The following is a 20303-nucleotide window of genomic DNA, read 5'->3' on the forward strand; positions in this document are numbered from 1 at the left end:
AATAGTAATAGTGTTGCTTTGCGTAGCAAGCTGCACTAATAATAATAATAATAATAATAATAATAAGTATGAGGAATAATAATAGTGATGCTTTGCATAGCAAGCACCACTAATAATAAGTAAGAGGAATAGTAATAGTGTTGCTTTGCATAGCAAGCACCACTAATAATAATAATAATAATAATAATAATAATAATAATAAGTATGAGGAATAGTAATAGTGATGCTTTGCATAGCAAGCACCACTAATAATAAGTAAGAGGAATAGTAATAGTGTTGCTTTGCGTAGCAAGCTGCACTAATAATAATAATAATAATAATAATAATAATAATAATAATAATAATAATAAGTATGAGGAATAGTAATAGTGATGCTTTGCATAGCAAGCACCACTAATAATAAGTAAGAGGAATAGTAATAGTGTTGCTTTGCATAGCAAGCACCACTAATAATAATAATAATAATAATAATAATAATAATAATAATAAGTATGAGGAATAGTAATAGTGATGCTTTGCATAGCAAGCACCACTAATAATAATAATAATAATAATAATAATAATAATAATAATAATAATAATAATAAGCTTATAAAGGAAAACAGTATGTTGCCTTTTTCTAGCCAACATAATAAGTTTATATAGGAAAACAGAATGTTGGCTTTTTCAAGCCAACATAATAAGCTTATTAAGAAAAACAGTATGTTGGTTCTTTCAAGCCAACATAATAAAATAATAAATAAATTAATTAATTAAAAATACTAAAAAATAAAATAAAGAAATAAAAAATGACAAATGAAAGATTAACATATTACATAGAAATCAAAGAATATGTGACAAAACACCAGAGTGGCTTTATGAGAGGGAGAAACCAAGCTCTATGCCTCAAAATAAGGGAGGCCCAGGCAAACAAGTAAAGTGTAGTAGCTGTATTTTTTAATACTGAAAGGGCATATGATATGATGTGGAAGGAAGGATTGCTAATTAAACTTGCTAAGCTATACATAACATATTAACATATACTTAACAGTACAATATTTAAAATAGGAAAACACAACACAGGTAAATGCTCTTAGTAGAATTTCTCAGAGGGACGAGGGTAATTAAAAGAATATACGACAAGTTTTTTTTTATGTACAGCAAAATTCTGATTCACACTCCTTACCAGTTGGTGGCGGTAATGCACCATATCGTTGTTTTCCAACCGCGAATAAAACCACAAAGAAGAAGTACAGGGGTAGGTTCTTCCTTCAGTATTTTTATTTATTGTAAAAGTATGTTTATTGAAGTTGATGTCGATTAAATATCATTGAAGAAGTCGTTGCGTTAAGCATAAGTCGTTACATCATGAGCTTATCGTTTTTCCCTGAACGCTTGTTTTCTGCGTGTCCCTTCTCAGTAGTTGTGGGAATCATCTTTCAGTTGCCCCATTAAGATATAGCTGTGTAATTATACATTGGTATCGCTATTATTATTAGACTCAGTTTGTATTGAGTTAGTGATCAGACTACAAAGTGTGAAAGCCATTTTTTCCCATATAATTATACCAAAACTACCGACGTCCGCGCTTTAGTAAATCGGTAACGTCGTTCTTCCACTGCAAAAGGCCTGTTCGGGCGAAGTTCGATTTTCATCGGATCCCGAATTATGAACCACTTTACAGGCTATACTTTCATATTTTATTTTGGATATATCATGTGTTTGTTTTTACCCATCCTCCTGTGCGAAAATAACAGGCTGAATTACCTGCTGTTTTTCGACAAACTCAGCGGCCCTCTCATAATTTTAGTCACATCCAGATTAGTGATGTGAAGTTCGGACCATTTTACTGACTCGGATCTTTGAATCTAGTTCAGCAAAGTAAACGGATCTTTCTTCGAGTAATTTCGTTCATAGAAATAATTACAGACAGTCAAAGGCAGAAAAAAGGCTAATAAATATTTCCCAGTATTTAATATTTGCCCATTATTTAATATTGAACAATAAAACAAGACTGACAGAAAATGTTCATTGCACATGTCTTTTGATAATTTTATGATAATTCCTATTATTATTAATATTATACAACATTACATTAGTACTATTGACTCTAAGATACTGATCCAGGAAGTGGTCTGTGGCATTTGTCACCAAGATTAATAATGCAAATCATCGGACATTGCACTAAACAACACACAATTTATTATTAAACACGTGCAGTGTTCATCTCAAAGTCAAAAAAGCAAAAGTTTGTTTACATCATACATCCAAAGTAGCCAATTAGGTCAACTTAAACAAATTCAAATTTTATTAATCACATACAAAATCATACACAGTACGACATGTAGTGAAGTGCTTTTTTTTACGACTGTCTTGTTTTGAAGAAAGAAGAATAGAGTAAATTTAAAGTGTGTAGACATGAAAATATAGGGATATAGATAAAATGTTTAGAGAAAAATAGGAAAACATAGTAGAAATATTAAAAATATGATATATTATGAAAATACAATAAGATATCAGATTTGCATATACAGTGGTACCTCGGCCTTAATTTGTTCTAAAAGTCTGGTCGAATACCAATTTGGTCGAAAACCGAATTATTTTTCCCCATAGGAAAAAATGTAAAACGAATTAATCTGTTTCAACTCTATGGTTGATCTCACAACTTTCCTCTTGGCAACATTGGGAGAGAGGATCAGAGGAAACGTGTGTGTGTGTATGAGATCAGGAAGACTCGTATTTGGCATGTTCATTACTCAAATGGTATACACATCTATGCAATACAGTGGAATGCTGCAATGTTTCCATCCTACCCTGTTAGTCAAACGTTTATTTTATTTATTTATATATTTTTTTACTATTATACCCTCATTGGGCGCTGACACCTCCTTAAATGAAAATTCGTTATTCGATATTCGTTGCAATCCTGTATGAAACAAGAACCGGCGTTCCTGATGGTCGAGTCGTACACTGGAAATATTTTCGTACACCGAGGTCAAATTGATTTGAAAATTCGAATTGAATACCGAAAATTCGAACATGGGTGGTCAAGGGCCAAGGTACCACTGTATATATATTTAAATATATATACAATGAGGGAAAAAATTATTTGATCCCCTGCTGATTTTGTATGTTTGCCCACTGACAAACAAATGATCAGTCTGTAATTTTAATGGTAGGTTTATCTGAACAGTGAGAGACAGAATAACAACAAATAAATCCAGAAAAACACATTTCAAAAAAAGTTATACATTGATTTGCATTTTACTGAGTGAAATAAGTATTTGACCCCTTTGCAAAACATGACTTAGTACTTGGTGGCAAACCCTTGTTGGCAATCACAGACGTCAGACATTTCTTGTAGTTGGCCACCAGGTTTGCACACATCTCACATCTCAAGGAATTTGGGCCCATTCCTCTTTGCATCCACTACCCATTTTCAATGCCCTGGCTGAGGGAAGGAGCTTCTCACTCAAGATTTGATGGTACATGGCTCCGTCCATCATCCCTTTGATGTGGTGCGGTTGTCCTGTCAGAAAAACACCCCCAAAGCATAATGTTTCCACCTCCATGTTTGACAGTGGGGATGGTCTTCTTGGAGTCATAGGCAGCATTCCTCCTCCTCCAAACATGGCGAGTTGAGTTGATGCCAAAGAGCTGGATTTTGGTCTCATTTGACCAAATGACGTCTGTATCATTCAGATGTTTACTGGCAAACTTCAAATGAGCCTGTACATGTGCTTTCTTTAGCAGGGGGACCTTGCGGGCACTACCGGATTTCAGTCTTTCACGGCGTAGTATGTTACCAATTGTTTTCTTGGTGACTATGGTCCCAGCTGCCTTGAGATCATTGACAAAATCCTCCAGTATAATTCCGGCTGATTCCTCGCCGTTCTCATGATCATTGAAACTCCATGAGGTGAGATCTTGCATGGAGCCCCAGACCGAGGAAGATTGACGGTCCTTTTGTGTTTCTTCCATTTGGGAATAATCGCACCAACTGTTGTCACCTTCTCACCAAGCTGCTTGGTGATGGTCTTGTAGCTCATTCCAGCCTTGTGTAGGTCTGCAGTATTGTCCCTGACGTCCGTGGACAGCTCTTTGGTCTTGGCCATGATGGAGAGTTTGGAATCTGATTGATTGCTTCCTTCTGTGGACAGGTGTCTTTCATACAGTTAACGAGCTGAGATTAAGAGCACTCCCCGAGAGTGCTCCTACTGTAATCTCAGCTCGTTACCTGTATAAAAGACACCTGGGAGCCAGAAATCTTTCTGACTGATAGGGGATCAAATACTTATTTCACTCATTAAAATACAAATCACTGTATAACTTTTCTGAAATGCGTTTTTCTGGATTTTTTTGTTGTTATTCTGCCTCTCACTGATACACCTACCATTAAAATTACAGACTGATCAATATCTTTGTCAGTGGGCAAACATACAAAATCATCAGGGGATCAAATAATTTTTTCCCTCACTGCACACTACTCACAAAAAGTTAAGGATATTTGGCTTTTGGGTAAAATTTATGGAAAATGTAAAAAGTTCATGCTACAGTGATATTCTATCATTAAAGTAGGGCATTTAAGTAGAAGCATGCAATGGTGATTTCAAACAATTTATTGAAATAAAAGCCAACAACAGTGGTGGGTATACCACAACAAAAAATGTCTCAATAATTTGTCATGTGCCCTTGACCATCAATTACAGCTTGACAACGACGTCTCATGTTGTTCACGAGTCGACTTATTGTCTGCTGAGGCATGGCATTCCACTCTTCTTGAAGGGCGGCCATCAGGTCATTGAGGTTCTGGGGTGCAGGGTTACAAGCCTCTACACTGCGAGTCAGCTGATCCCATAGGTTTTCTATGGGATTCAGGTCTGGAGAAAGTGCAGGCCACTGCATTTGAGGTACCCCAGCCTCCAGCCGCCGTTCCCTAATGATGCAACCTCGATGAGCTGGAGCATTGTCGTCCATGAAGATGAAATTAGGCTAGATTGACTGGATTAATGATGTTATTCAGGTAGTATTGGCTTGTCACTGTACCATTCACAAGATGTAGGGCAGTTCTGTATTGAGTAGACACACCTGCCCAGACTGTAACACCACCAAAATAGTGGCTGATGCATAGCGCTCTCCTTGACATCATTTCTGCTCAGCGTGAATTGACTTTCATAAGAGAACAGCACTGAGGCCCACTGGTCCCTTGTCCAGCATAAATGCTCCCTGGCCCGATGCCTGTGCCTGGTGGTGTGGTCAGGTACCCTTGCAGGTCGTCTAGCACGCAGACCATGCTGATGTAAATGGTTTCGAATGGTCTGACGTGACACTTGGGTGCCTCTCACCTCCATTAAATGTGCCTGGAATTGAGTGGCATTCATCATCCGGTTCCACAGGGCACTGTTCACGATGAAGCGGTCATCAACGTGGGATGTGGCCAAAGGACATCCACTTCTATGCTTTTTGTGACTCTTCCAGTCTCTCTGTATGTCTGTCGCAACCTGTCGATGACTCTGTGACTCTCTAAGCTCAGTGGCCACTTCCCTCTGAGAACATCCTGTTTGACATGTTTGAAATACTTCCAACATGACCACACATCTGCAGCTTCATCACCCAGAGATATCACTGTGTGGAAGCAGGATGGCAGAGCAGGTAACACAGGCATCCAAAAAGTAACAGTCCCCTATCTGATTCCTTCCAGCATTCATACACAACACAAAAAATAATTATAATATAATAAGGATGTTGCACATTTGTGGTCTATACAAAATGAACGAATTGCTCTCTGAGATGACTCGTTGTGCCCATAGTCATATTAAGTCATATTAAGGATTTGTTCAAAATGAACGAATCATTCTTGAACGACACGTAACTAATCCAGATACCAGATCCAAATAGATCCAGATGTTTGTGTCTGCATAGAAAAATGTGCAGATGTCGCATCAGAAAATGTTTGACTACTGCTTCTTGTCTTAGTTAATTTTGCAGCATGTATTTCATTTACCTTACTAAACACTTACTGAAACATGAAATGAAAATATGGATGCTTAACAAGAGGCATTCAAACATACACTGATCAGCCAAAACTTTAAAATCACCTTCCTAATATTGTGTGGTGTGTCATCAGAAAAACTCTTAACCTATCCATTGCGAAATCCACAAGACCTCTGAAGCTGTGTTGTGGTATCTGGCAACAAGACCTTAGCATTAGCTCAGTAAGTTGCAAGGTGGGTCCTATATGGCTCAGAGTTGCTTTGTCATTGTCAATTTGTCATGTTCTTCAAGCTATTCATTAACTATCGTCTAGCAAATTATTGGTGTTATTGGTATTATCGTCTAGTAAAATTCCTCTGCTCTCAGCCTATTGATGGACACCCTCAGGTAGGCAGCCAGGTGCTCTCCTTGCAGCTTTTTACAAAGTGCTGATTTGACCTGAAAATGAGGGTAACCACAATTAGCCAAATGAATGAAAATAGAAGGGGTATTTGGAGCACAACCTTTGTATTCTTTCTTTATTTGAGAAGATTGTGCAGTTTACTATGTAAGTGCAGTGGGGTTAAATGTGTGGCACACATTCTTGAAACTTCAGTCATACTACCATGCCATCTGTCCTTACCATGTTTATTGTGGAGAAGTCTCTCTCACAGTTTATGGCTTGATCACAATCTGATTGACAGATATTTTGAGAGTCTTAAATCCTTCTAAAGATTTAGTCTTGCAGTGCCTGTAAGCAGATGTTAACAACAGGAGTTAAAAGGTTATCATTACTTGGCTCATTGTTGTGTCCTCAAAATGGCTTGGTCTCTCCATGGCACCAATGGTATCAGAATAGCCTGTTTGAGTATTTCCTGGGCTGCGATTCTCCAAGGAATTTTACACTAGTGTAACAAACAGACAAACAGTCTGTACAGTTTACATAGAATGGTGCAGAAACAGTAATCATTGCTACAATTACAGCTACAACAGCAGAAGACCACATCAAGTTGTACTTCTGTCATCCAAGAACATTAATCAAAGGCTTTCATGGGCACATCTCACTGAATCTTGACAGTTAAAGACTGGAAGAAGAAAAGATGTAAGTCAAAAATTGTACAGACTTCTTGCTGTTTTTTTTTTAAAACTATCAACAAATTTCCTGTTTACTCAGGTGTTAAACAAGTACAATTTAACCACAAAGAATAACATTTAATATCTGTAGCACTAATACTTAAAAAGAGTCGACATGCTGCCTTGCATCATTATTCCGGTAGTTCTTCCATTGCCTTATGGGATTGTGTAGTGTCCTTTGGTTTCATTCTGCAGAATCCCAGCAGAAGCTGTGCAGAAGCTGTATAGAAGCTGTATATCATCTGGCTATTTCTCACCAACTGTTTTATGAATACTGGGAATTCGGATATACTACTCCTTTGTTGTACTACTATACTGATAAAGTATACTGATATACTACTCCTTTGGGGGTATATTCTAATATAGCACAGATAATTTTTCTGCCCAACATCCAGACTGCATATGCTTTTACAGAAAGAGATAACAGTATGTCTGGATAAGTTACTTTAGGTAAATGTTTAATGTTATGTGTGAAAGTAGGGGTGCTCCGATTGATCGGTCGCAGATCATAATCAGCTGATAATTGCTTTGGGAAGTTTGATAGGCGGTCTCTGTAATGGCCGATCTAGAAAAGCCGATCAGATGACTTTTTTTTTGTGTGCTGCTAAAATGGCTTCACCGGTCTGGCAATTCTACATATTGTATGAAGTTGGCTAGCGCTAAGAGAGGTATTTCTAGGTAGACTCTGTTTGTTCTGTCTGTTATTTTATTTATTTTTATATAATCTACAGAAAAGTTGTATTTGTCCAGCTCTAAGCTGTCCCCAATTACTGACCAAGCACAGGCTGCTATGTTTTAAGTTGACATTATTGGCACACCAATAAATACAGTTATCAATACATGATATTCCTCTACTCGTAATTTCAATACTTAAATTACACTGTTGTTAAATATAGTTTACTAAATAATACTATATGATAAGGCTTGAAATAGACCCTGTAATCGGTATCGGTCGATACAGCTTCTAGTGATCGGAGATGGGTGATTGGCCCCAAAAATCCTGATCGGAGCACCCCTATGTGAAAGTGTTATAATGTTATATGTAAAAGCCATCTCAGTGTCTTTTATATAAAGGGTCCATTAATTCCACTTAATTTATTTTCAGTTTTTGTAAATACCATAACTGCTCAGATTTAGTGAGAGCTAAAAAAAAAAAAAAGTATACACTAGTTGTTTTGTTTGCACAGGACTGGGTTTTAAAAATGGCATCCCTGGATATACTTCAGGACCAGACATACACACTAGCATTGTAACTCATTTGTTATTGTTTACTTCCTAGAAATGGTTTTTATATGTATATGTCTCATTGAAAAGCATCAGAAAAGCATGACAAATTCTTTTGCTTAGTTAATGGGCAATTCCAGCATTATAGATGTTACATTTGAACTCATAATGACAGATGAAATGTCTCAGTAAAAATAAACATCTTACAATATGTAAATTGGTAATGAATATTCTCAGAGCAACCAATCTGGGGAATTGACAGGCCAAATTTTTTTTGTTCAAGAATATATTTAAGCCACCCCAAAATGACAAAAAGTCATTCATTATGGATGCTACCGTAAATAACTATCAACATCTGTGAATGTTTCAGTCTAATGTATGAATATTGAAATCCACATGATTTAGGAGTCTTAGCTGAACATAAAGATAGCAGTATTTAAAATTAAGTGTTATGGATGTGACACATCTGAAATACACTTCTATATCTGTTTGGGAAATCGACATCACAGCACTTTTTTTTGACACATCACAGCACAAACCATCACAGCACTTTTTTTGACACGTAAAATTGCTCTAAATGTCAGTTTTGAAATTAACTATTAAAATGATTCTGACGATTTTCAGGAAGGCTGACAACATACTACACTGTCTATACTCCTTAATCTTTATTAAAGTATTTACTATATTATATATCATTAGTTTTCCACAAAAAAAGAATGTTATAGGAAAAAGTTTGGAAAACATTTAAAAAAAAAAAACCCTGTGGCAAGATTCTCCAAGATTTGTTACTATAATCACTATAATAGAATAGACGTGATACGGGACATTAATAGCCTACTGGATTTCATTTATCTTCAGAAATATTTTCCCTGATTGTATGCTGTTTTTAGTATGTCTATCATCTCACCATTTTACCCATTCTTTGTTGTAGTAGACATATAGCTTTAAAGTAATGTTATTTTGGACCGGCGCTGTCAAATCCTGAGCTTGATCAACAAGTAGGGTGAACGAATCAGAGGGCGCCTTTTCCTAAACCAGTCGTGTTTCTTGCAATCTTTCAGGAAGCCTCTCTACTAGAAAATTGAAACAGACAGCCAGGACATTACAGCAAAAATGATTATTTAAGATTTCCATTATTATTTGAGATGTCGTTCCAAATACACATCATAAACATCTTCATTGAGTGACTATTTGTTAAGCTAATGTTTACCCATGGTTATGATTAAAGCCTAATGACTTTAGGCTGTGTTAAGTTTTACTGAAACAGGGAGAGGAAATGGGCGTGATGCCAGCAGCTGGAACACACGTTATATCAGATGTCCGCTTTGATTTATTATTATTATTATTATTATTATTTTAAAAAAATTTATTCAATTATTTATTTTTTGGCAACATCTGTAACATCAGGTCCGTAACAAAAGATAATCCTTTATTCATTCCACAGCATGAAAATTTGCAAAGTTACAATGGGTACTACTGGTAGAAGTGCTGGTTGTACAGTCTCACAGCAGCAGGTAAGAAAGACCTGCAGTACTGCTCACTCCCACAATTAGGGTGAAGTAGCCTGCCATTATAGGAGCTGCCCAGTGTCATCAGAGTCTCATGGGGTGAGAGTCACTCGCAAACATACATGATAGCTTGGCTATCATCCTCCTTTCTCCTACCACCTGCACTGTGTTGAGAGTGCATTCTAGGACAGAGTCTCTTCCTGTCTGCAGCACAGATGCCACTAACCCCAGCAAACAACCTGATAAAAAATGGCAGATGCTAACAGAGTCAAAAAGGGTCTTGAAGAGAGCCCCCTGCACTCCAAAGGACTTGGGTCTTCTCAGCAGTTGTTCTTTGTTGTAAAGTGCAGTGGAGTTCTCTGTTTAGTCCAGTTTATTGTTGGACACCCCAGTAAGTACCCCAAGTAAGACCCAACGAGTCCACTATCTAAATGTCAAATAAATATTAAACATAAAGACAACCGTTTATAGAGCTGTGCTGTTTAAACAAGCTATCTGTACAAAATGCTCAAAATGTCATCTTGTCAATCAGGAAAGTGCCAAATGATAACATTTTGTTTAAACATTGGGTCTATTGAAACAGTAGAACAAATCTATTTTAAAAACGCTGCTTTTCAATTGGCACACACCTTCTGTATGCTGTAAAAAAAAAAAAAAAAAAATCAAATCAATCATAAGATTCAATGAGGGTGGTTACATACAATACAATATAGACCTAAGTGCACATTTTAAGTACAGGTCTGTTTGTGTGCCCTTTTTTCATGGTAACCATGACCTTTACATGGTTTTGCCGCAAACTGTTTCATTCTTTTTTGTGATGCTTTACCAGGCTTCTACTGAAGCTTCTTATAATTGTTGTTTGTTTACTTTTTCTCTCTAACAAAGTAATTGAATAGCTTTTTATTCCTCCACCACATATGGTGTGTATGTGTTTGGCCATAGTGCAAGATCTTCAAGATTCAAGAAGCTTTATTGTCATTTCAACCACATATAGCTGACGCAGTACATAGTGAAATGAAACAACGTTTCTACATGACCTGGTGCTACTTAAACATACATACATACATAAACATACAACAACAAGTTCAACACAAAAACAACAAAAAGAACAAATATATGGTTAAATGTTTATGCATTTTGTATGAGCATAACACTGTGACCTGCAGGTGAACTTTGGGTCTGAATAAACTTGTATGTGGTGGAGGTAGCCTCTACGTGGTCTTTCCTAAATTGACATGGACTGGCCTGGGGGTGGGTAATTGAGCAGTTAACAGGATTATTGGCTGGTTGCCTTATTTACACATTGCACATGTTTACATGTTGTAGTGCAAAGAATTGAGATGATTCTAATATTTCCCATTCCTTTTGATATAGGCTTCTGCATAATCCAGATCTTGCCTGTGGGTGGCAATGTATCCAAACTTCCACAACCCGTTTGCAGATGATGATAAAGAGCATGCCATACCAACAGCAAGAGGCTTTAACTTTGATGATTGTGATGAAGAAAAAAGCACAATGAGCCCAGGAGATCGACGCCAAAGGCAGCTGGAACAAGAGGTCATGCGCACAGCTCAGTCTGCAATGGACAGCAGCAGTCGCTCCCTCAGCCTCATCTATAATTCTGAGAAAATTGGGACAGAGGCAGCAGAGGTTAGACAATTCTCTGCATATATCTACCTTTCCCCTCACTAAATAGTCTAGTAGACTGTTAGTAATTTTCCACTAATATCAAAATTATTGATATTCAGAATCAGAATGTGGTTTATTGCCAAGTATCTTCATATAAACATGGATTTTTTTGGTGCTGGAGAGAAAAAAAAGTGTACACAGTGAGACATATGGAATGTAAACAAGGTAAAAAAAAATCTTCTTTCGGCTTTTCCCTTCAGGGGTCGCCACAGCGAATCATCTCTCTCCACCTATCCCTATCTTCTGCATCCTCAACACTTGCACCCACTAGCTTCATATCCTCATTTATTACATCCATATAGCTCCTCTTTGGCCTTCCCCTTTGCCTCCTGCCTGGCAGCTCCATGTCCAACATTCTCCTACAAATATATTCACTCTCCCTCCTCTGAACATGTCCAAACCATCTTAATCTGGCCTCCCTAACTTTGTCCCCCAAACGTCCAACATGAGCTGGCCCTCTGATGTACTCGTTCCTAATCCTGTCCAACCTTGTCACTCTCTAAGAGAACCTCAACATCTTCAGCTCTGCTACCTCCAGCTCTGACTCCTGTCTTTTCCTCAGTGACACTGCCTCTAAACCATACAGAATGGCCGGTCTCACCACTGTGTTGTACACCTTCCCCTTGATTCTTGCTGAAATTTTTCTCTCTCACACAACTCCCGACACCTTTCTCCACCCATTCCAACCTGCCTGCACTCGTTTCTTTACCTCTTTCCCACACTCTTCATTACTCTGGACTGTTGACCCCAAGTACTTAAACTCCTGTACCTTCTTCACCCTGTAATCTTACTGTTCCACTTCCCTCCCTTTCATTCACACATGTACTCAGCCTTACTATGACTGACTTTCATTCCTCTTCTCTCCAGCGCAAACCTTCACCTCTCCTGGTTTTCCTCCACCTGCTCCCTGCTCTCACTACAGATCAATGATCTGCAAACATCATTGTCCAAGGAGACTCCTGTCTGACCTCCTTTGACAACTGGTCCATCACCATAGCAAACAGGAAGGGGCTAAGAGCCAATCCCTGATGCAGTCCCACCTCCACTTTGAACTCTGTCTGCCCTACAGCACACCTCACCACTGTCCTGCTCCTCTCATACATGTCCTGCATGTCCTCTGACATACTTCTCTGTCTGCATGTCCTCTGACATACTTCTCTGCTACTCCTGATTTCCTCATACAGTACCACAGCTCTTCTATTGGCACCCTGTCATATGCTTTCTCCAAGTCTACAAACACACAGTGCAACTCTCTCTGACCATCCGTATACTTCTCCATCAACATTCTCAGAGCAAAAATTGCATCTGTTGTGCTCTTTCTGGGCATGAAGCCATACTACTGCTCACAAATTTCCACTACATTCCTTAACATAGCTTCCACTACTTTTTCCCATAGCTTCATTGTATGGCTCATCAACTTTATCCCCCTATAGTTGGTGCAACTCTGCACATCACCCTTTTTCTTAAAGATCGGCACTAATACACTTCTCAATTCCTCAGGCATCTTCTCACTCTTTAAAACCTTGTTAAACAAACTATTTAAAAATTCTACTGCTGCCTCTCCTAGACACTTCCAGACCTCCAATGGGATGTCATCAGGACCAACTGCCTTTCCACTTTTCATTCTCCTTAAAGCCTTCCTGACTTCATCCTTTCTAATCTTATCTACTTTCTGTTCCACAGAGTTCACCCCTTCAACTCTTTTTTCCCTCTCATTTTCCTCATTCATCAGCTCTTCAAAGTACTCCTTCCATCTCCTCTGTACACTCTCCTCACTTGTGAGCACCTTTCCATCTCTACCCTTAATAACTCTAACTTGCTGCACTTCCTTCCCATCTCGATCCCTCTGCCGAGCTAACCTGTACAAGTCCTTCTCTCCGTCTCTAGTGTCTAACCTAGTGTACAACTCATCATATGCCTTCTGCTTGGCCTTAGACACCTCCCTCTTCACTCTGCGCTGTAACTCCTTGTATTCCTGTCTATTCTCTTCAGTCCTGTCCATGTCCCACTTCTTCTTGGCTAATCTCTTCCTCTGAATACTATCCTGAACTTCCTCATTCCACCACCAAGTCTCCTTATGTTCTTTCCTCCTTCCAGATGACACATCCAGCACCTTTCTTCCTGTCTCCCTGATCACTTCTGCTGTAGTTTCCCAGTCATCTGGCAGCACTACCTGACCACCCAGAGCCTGTCTCAACTTCTGTCTAAATTCCTCACAACATTCCTCCTTTTTCAGCTTCCACCACTTCCTCACAAACTCCTCCTTCAGGGCCACACCTACCCCATTTCTCTTACTATCCACACCACAAAAAAAACAGCTTGAATCCTACTCCTATACTACGAGCCTTGCTACCCTTCCACCTGGTCTCCTGTACATACAGTATATCCACCTTCCTTCTCTCCATCCTATAAGCCAGCTCTCTACCTTTCCACGTCATAGTACTAACATTGAGTTCCTATTCTCAGTCCTACACTCTTACCTTTCTTCTTCTCTCTCTGTGTCTGCACACTCTCCTCCCTCCTCTACTTCTTTGACCAACAGTAGCCCAACTTCCACCAGCGCCCTGTAGGTCAACGGCGCCGACGGTGGTCGTTGTTAACCCGGGCCTCGACCGATCCGGTATGAAATTCAGCGTACTGACAATTTGCATGGTTAAATTTGGCAATGTTTTACGCCGGATGCCCTTCCTGACGCAACTCCCTCTATTTATCCGGGCTTGGGACCGGCACAGAAGTCCTGTACATGTACAAGTAAAATGTTCAGACTTAAGGAGCAAGGTATGAAGGGGTGTGTACAATAATGAATTAAGATGGAATTTGCATATGTACACTACTGCACTTGTAGTTCTTTTGTCAGGATGTCTTGGTGCTTAGTGCCTGCAGCAATGATCAGAGGGCAAAACTTCAAAGAGGGGGTAGGATGGGTGTGTGGGGTCCAGAGTGATTCTACCTGCTCATTTCTTCATTCTGGAGATTTACAATTCTTGAGGGGTGGGCCGGGGACACCAATAATCCTCTCAGGAGTCCCAAATTGTGGCTGAGCTGAACCAACCAGCGATAGATGTACACAAGTCAGATGCAGTGACTGCTGAGTAGAACTATGTTTGCAGTAGGGCAGCAGCTGTCGATTATATTAGTAATCGAATATTCTACCGATTATTCCATCGATTAATTGAGTAATTGGATAAGAAGTACTTTTTCTTTATTAAAGAGGAATACTAAATATGTAAGAGAAAATAAGACAGGTCTCTTAAAATGAACAACTAAGTTGTTTTCTATTTAGAAAAATGAAAATAAAATCTAAACCCATTTAATGCATTTAAGTGACTTTCAAAATGCAAATACAAATATATAAATAAAAAAACTTTACTTCAAAAGAAGGTAAAAATAGTACAATCTAAAACATAATAATAATAATAATAATAATAATACTAATACCTAAACATTGCATTTATGTTGTGCAACTTTGACATTTCAGTTTAACTACAGCTCAAGCAGGACATAAGCCTTTACAGTCCTCCTGGAAGACTCTGTGACTTGTCCGAATATCAAACTAACTTCACCGCGGTTGAGATGTTGAAGTATGGAACTTGTACTGTTGTGGTACACTAGTTCAGTCTTACAGTAATCACACTGTACTGAGTTTTCTGTCTGTTTTAGTTTGAAATGATCCCAAGCTTTGAAAATATTTTCTTTGGCCTGAATCTTCTCTGTGTGTAGTTACAGTAAATGGACTAAACGAAGCTTCGAGGCAACTAATTTGCCTCAATGATTTTTTGTATTCGAATTACTCGAGTTACTCAAGGAATCGTTTCAGCCCTAGTAAGCAGCTCCTGTGGGACATTGAACTTCCTTAGCTGGAGAAAGAAGAACAATGTCTGCTGAACCTTCTTCAAAATGGAGTTAATGTGTGACTCCCACTTCAGGTCCTGAGAGATGGTAGAGCCCAGGAATCTGATTGATGGCACTGTAGCCCTAGTTCTGGCCAGGATGATGTTTACTACTGTCTCCACTGTTTTGAGTGTGTTGAGATCACACGTTGTTTTGATGTCACCAGAGAGCCAGCTGTTAAACTTTCTGTTTACAGACTCATCATCATCACTGATGAGGCCAATGACTGTGGTGTCATCTGCAAATTTGAGCTTGACAAAGGGGTCCTTAGCAGTGTAGAATATAGTGCATTCACATATTAACTGCATTAACTGCACTACAGGCCTGTTTGCTTGATAAGGGAACTGAAGGTGGTACAACATGGGTCTAATGATCTCTCTAAAAATACTTCATTACCACCAACATGAGGACAACAGGTCATTTTTGATAAACACACTTTTTTGGAGGGTGGGCACTTCACACTGTTCCAGTGATCTTTTGAAGATCTTTGTGAAGATGGCAGCCAGCTGGTCTGCGCAGACCTTCGCAACTTTCGGACATACAGGTGAAACACAATCTGGGTCTGAAGCTTACCTTGTCTTATGTTTCTTGAATACTCAGCACACATCCTCCTCACAGACCGCATGCTAAGTAGCAGGTAGGGGGCACAAAGGGGGTTGAAGGAGGTGTTGGTGGGGGAGAGGTGTGAGACGGGAATTTTCAAACTTGCAGTAAAACAAATTCAGATCGTCTGCCAGTTGATTCTCTGTAGAGAAGGGGGTGATGTTTTGTAGTTTGTAATGTCCTTCAGGCTTCTCCACACAGATGTCGGATTGTTTGTAAAACCACCTTTGCCTGAAAGTGGTTTAGTTGTTTTGTCACAACTTGAATCTGGCTATTTTAATAATAATAATAATAATAATAATAATAATAATAATAATAATAATAAATTAGGGCATGAGGGTGGCTTTATTAGCCACAATAATAGCAGCATACATATGTTTCCTTAAGTAGCTGCTGAACCAGTGTTAATTTTGACAGCAAATTTTGATTTAGTTTTAGTCATTATTAAGTCATCTAAATTAGTTTAGTTTTAGTCTAGTTTCAGTTGAATAAATATCACAAAAGTTTAGTTGTGTGCAATTGTTGATTTTAGATTTAGTTAACTAGAATATAAAGTGTACAGGGTAATGTATTTTATCAAGTTTCCCTTAAACTTCTGAAGTTATTATTTTTCACCTAGATGATATGAGACTTCTATTAATCTGCTATGAAATGGTAATGGGTTTTAAAATACAATACTCTACGCCTTGATTTATCTTAAAAAAAAAGAGCATCTCCTTTTAGAAATGTATCCTGGATCTGAGATCATCCATTTGTTCACAAGTGACTACTGAAAATCCAGTGTATTTCCTTCACTGTCTACATTGCCTCAGGTGACTCTTGTGTGGTCATTGCAAAGGTATTCTGCTATCATAAGTGATCAGTTTAGATGTTGGGTGTGTGCAAAAGGAGTGATTAATAAGCTAATAAATGTCTAAGTGAAGTGACCAGGACAGTGTCCGAACATGGTGGGGAGATCATGGCAAGAAAAATGAAATAAAAAATAAATAAAACACAGCATTATTTAAAAAAAAAAAAAAAAAAAGTTTAAAAAAATGATTTTAACCTATTTATTTTGTTCTTTAATGACAATGTTAACATATACATGGGGCAGTATGATTCCTGCAACACTAGGTTTCTGATAGCATTTGTTCTATTTTGCATTTTGACCACTACAATAATAATTTTATTGAATCAGTAAACCATTATATATAATCAAAATGAGTCTCAGCCGTAATGTATTTCTTCAAAGACAATTGAAGAAATGTAATGAGCACTTTTCTGTCCCTCTTTGCACAGCTGTAAGGTTACACTGTTAGGGTGACCGCAGGTAATAATGATGGCAAAACCAGAACACTGCAGCTATGCAAAAGTCTGGAGTAGCATTTCACACCAGAACATCTATTTGTACCAAAACCACTGAGGGTCAGAGAATCCTAGGAGAAATGTCATTGCCATGGAATGGCTACAGAATTAAACACTATGGACCAGTGTGTGGGAGAGAGGCATTAGTATTTTCAATAAATACAAATGAGGTATTGTCTTTTTCTGTAAGAGTCTATCAGCATGGCACATAAAGGGGTGTACTTGGTCTGCAACTTGGAATTTCAGCCAAGAAGATCATCAGAGTCTCTCTTGCTTCTATTACGGACATATACCTCACACAGCATCTGCAAAGCCAACAACATTGTGGATAACCCCACACAACCCTCAAACACACTCTTCACCCTCCTGCTGCCTGGGAAAAGGTATCAAAGCAATCTGGCCCTCACAACCAACCTGTGTAACAGTTTCTTTTCTCAAGCCATCAGACTCCTCAACACCTAGAACTGAAATGAACTGAACTGGAAACACACACACTCATATTCTATATATATCATTTACAGCACCAGTTATATAAATACTGTTTACACTCTGTCTGCACTGTTTGCACTAGGTTGCACAGTATGCATTTTATGTAGCTAGGACAACATTTCAGTCCTTAGTTCTGTGTTTTTCTACATCAACCTTGGCAAGCCATGTCTTTATGGAGCTCACTGGGGCATTGTTATGATTAAAAATAGATTTAAGCTCTTTAGTTCCAGTGAAAAAAAACTTAAATCTACAAAGACATTATACACAACTGTGATTACAACATGGTGGCAACAGTTTGGGGAAGGCCCTTCATATCAGTGTGCTGATCAAGTGTTCACATACTTTTGGCCGAATAGTCTATATGTATGTGTAATTAGTCCTTTTATCGCAACAGGAGTTGATTCGTCAGGGTGAGGCCTTGAAGAGGGCAGAGCGAATGGTTGATAATATGGCACAGGAAATGAAGACTAGTCAAAAGCACATAAACTCTATTAAAAGTGTATGGGGAGGTGTAGTTAACTACTTCAAAGGAAATTCTACGCCAAGGCCACCACAGAAGGAACAGCCACCAGTCTATGAGGCCAGCAACAGGTACAAAGTGTACACATTTGTTCGTTATGGTCAAGCAAAGATATATATGTTAGAAACATTATAAAAATATAGCACAGTGTAAAACGATGTTTGGAGTCTCAATATTGAACATTATGAAGACTCAAAATAAAGAGTATATGTAAGTAAGTGTGGTGTAGTAAACGTAAGTGTGAAGACTGAAAGCAACAGCAGTAGTACTATTTCTCAAGCAATCTATAGTATTGAGTATAAAATTTATGTTTACCTTCAATATTAACTATAATTTTTTTTGTATGCCATTTGTATTTGTACATTGTGGACTACTGGTTAGAATACAGAATGTACTGGCAGAGAGCAAGGAGCATGTAGGCAAATATGAGGCCAGCCATCCCAACCTCAGGAAACTGGACACATCTGGTAAGCTGTATTTCTTCTTATTTGAGGTAGCTCTTTTATTTCATTGATGTGCAAACCAAAACATAATTGTAGTTTTGAGCCATATTAAATCTTTTGAGCTATTATCCTTCACAATTTGGGTATCTGTAAATGGTCTTTTTGAAAATGATATTCTTTACTGACCTGTCATTAAAAGACCTGATATTCTGACCTGTCAGAAAAGACCTATCATGCTTATCTGTCTGTGTGATTATACATTACTGTGTGAGTGTCAATAAAGAGATAATTTTATCATTTAAGAAACTAAAACATAATCTCATCTTGTTAGGCCAAGTATGGTTTGGAGCTTCATTTGATAATGAATCATCGCAAAATGGATACTCGAAGAATACACACTTGAAAGCTGTTCATCAGCATCTGGACAATAACTTAGGTGAGAAATGAATTAAGAAATAAGGAATGTACAATCATTAATTTCTTGGATCTCCCTAATTGTGCATTCAAATGGTGTGTTTCTCTCTCTCTCTCTCTGTGTCTCTGTGTGTGTGTCTGTGTGTATGATCTATGAAGATGAGATGTCTGAAGGTCTGAGTAGACTGAAGAATTTGGGCCTGGGGTTGCAAGCAGAGATTGATGATCAAGATGTCTCACTGGATTCTTTGTTAAACAAAGTGGACTCTATGGAAGGCAAGATAAGCTCTACCAACCGCCAACTCAAAAATCTGAAATGAGCCTAGATACTGAAAATAATTCCAGTGTCATTTCAGTAGTAGTGCATTCTTGTACATTATTTGATTGATAGCCAATTTAACAGTTTTACAAATTTAACTAGTGAGTCTAAGCATAGTCTATCCCCACAATATTGCAGTGGTACCAGGATCACAGGGTGCTTGATTTACTGTATCTTCTTTTGTCTTATAAGCATTGGTATATGCAGAACAGGAATATAATTCCTCTGTACATATACAGCTAAAGAGCTTTTTATGTATTCATCTTTTTTTTTGTAGCTTTTAGCCAGATCTAACATCTGATCTAATCTGTAGTTATTTTGTGAAAGGCTGTTCACAAAAGCAATTATATGGTCTATAAAAATTAAAAATAAAACTTGTCAAGGACTTGTTGCAGTAAATGAAGAACACCTATTTTATAGCATAATGATAATCATTCTTTCCATCATTGCAGTGCATTGTGAGGTTTAATGGAGCATTCAGTTTTCAGTATGATCATTATTAAACAAGAATTTTGACAAATTCTCAATCTAGAGAAAAGACAACCTGCTTACTTACAACAGAAGTCTAAATATAGTTGTTGTGGCTGTTAAAATAGCAGGTTTTAGTAATGTAAAAAAAAATAAAAACAATTTCCATTTTATTGTGAAATTGCAACTTAAGTGAAAAACAATAAGAAATATAGTTGCAAGCAATGATGATTGGGCCCAAGCAATGGCGCCATCGCCGACCAGGCGCACCAGACACAGTGGGCACATGCATTTAATGGGGAAAT

The 20303-nt window shown here is 38.0% G+C and overlaps 2 protein-coding genes across 4 annotated transcripts in view; one reads left to right on the forward strand and one right to left on the reverse strand.

Annotated features, from left to right (window-relative positions):
• LOC131353269 (uncharacterized) overlaps positions 1-20303 on the reverse strand; it is a 230517-nt gene that overhangs the window by 138560 nt on the left and 71654 nt on the right. The gene's annotated exons all lie outside the window — the stretch shown is intronic.
• On the forward strand, positions 1176-20004 carry snap29 (synaptosome associated protein 29). 3 transcript variants are annotated; one of them, XM_058390183.1, is made up of 6 exons: positions 1176-1237; positions 11193-11468; positions 18229-18425; positions 18736-18821; positions 19129-19233; positions 19371-19997. In XM_058390183.1, the coding sequence occupies exons 2-6, from the start codon at positions 11229-11231 to the stop codon at positions 19529-19531; spliced, it is 789 nt and encodes a 262-aa protein (XP_058246166.1). In that variant the 5' UTR covers positions 1176-1237; positions 11193-11228; the 3' UTR covers positions 19532-19997. The 3 variants fall into 3 exon arrangements, with proteins under 3 accessions (XP_058246166.1, XP_058246165.1, XP_058246167.1); XM_058390182.1 differs by lacking the exon at positions 1176-1237 and adding an exon at positions 6917-7054 and having other exon boundaries at positions 19371-20000; XM_058390184.1 differs by lacking the exon at positions 1176-1237 and having other exon boundaries at positions 11208-11468; positions 19371-20004.

This window comes from Hemibagrus wyckioides, linkage group LG05, assembly GCF_019097595.1.
Source record: "Hemibagrus wyckioides isolate EC202008001 linkage group LG05, SWU_Hwy_1.0, whole genome shotgun sequence".
Lineage (NCBI taxonomy): Eukaryota > Metazoa > Chordata > Actinopteri > Siluriformes > Bagridae > Hemibagrus > Hemibagrus wyckioides.

Bases quoted from the DNA above. Each gene is read 5' to 3' on its own strand.
- snap29 (XM_058390183.1), top strand. From the start codon at position 11,229: ATGTATCCAAACTTCCACAACCCGTTTGCAGATGATGATAAAGAGCAT. The intron at 11,469-18,228 runs GTTAGACAATTC...TTATCGCAACAG, and splicing joins TTGGGACAGAGGCAGCAGAG to GAGTTGATTCGTCAGGGTGA. The intron at 19,234-19,370 runs GTGAGAAATGAA...TGATCTATGAAG, and splicing joins GCATCTGGACAATAACTTAG to ATGAGATGTCTGAAGGTCTG.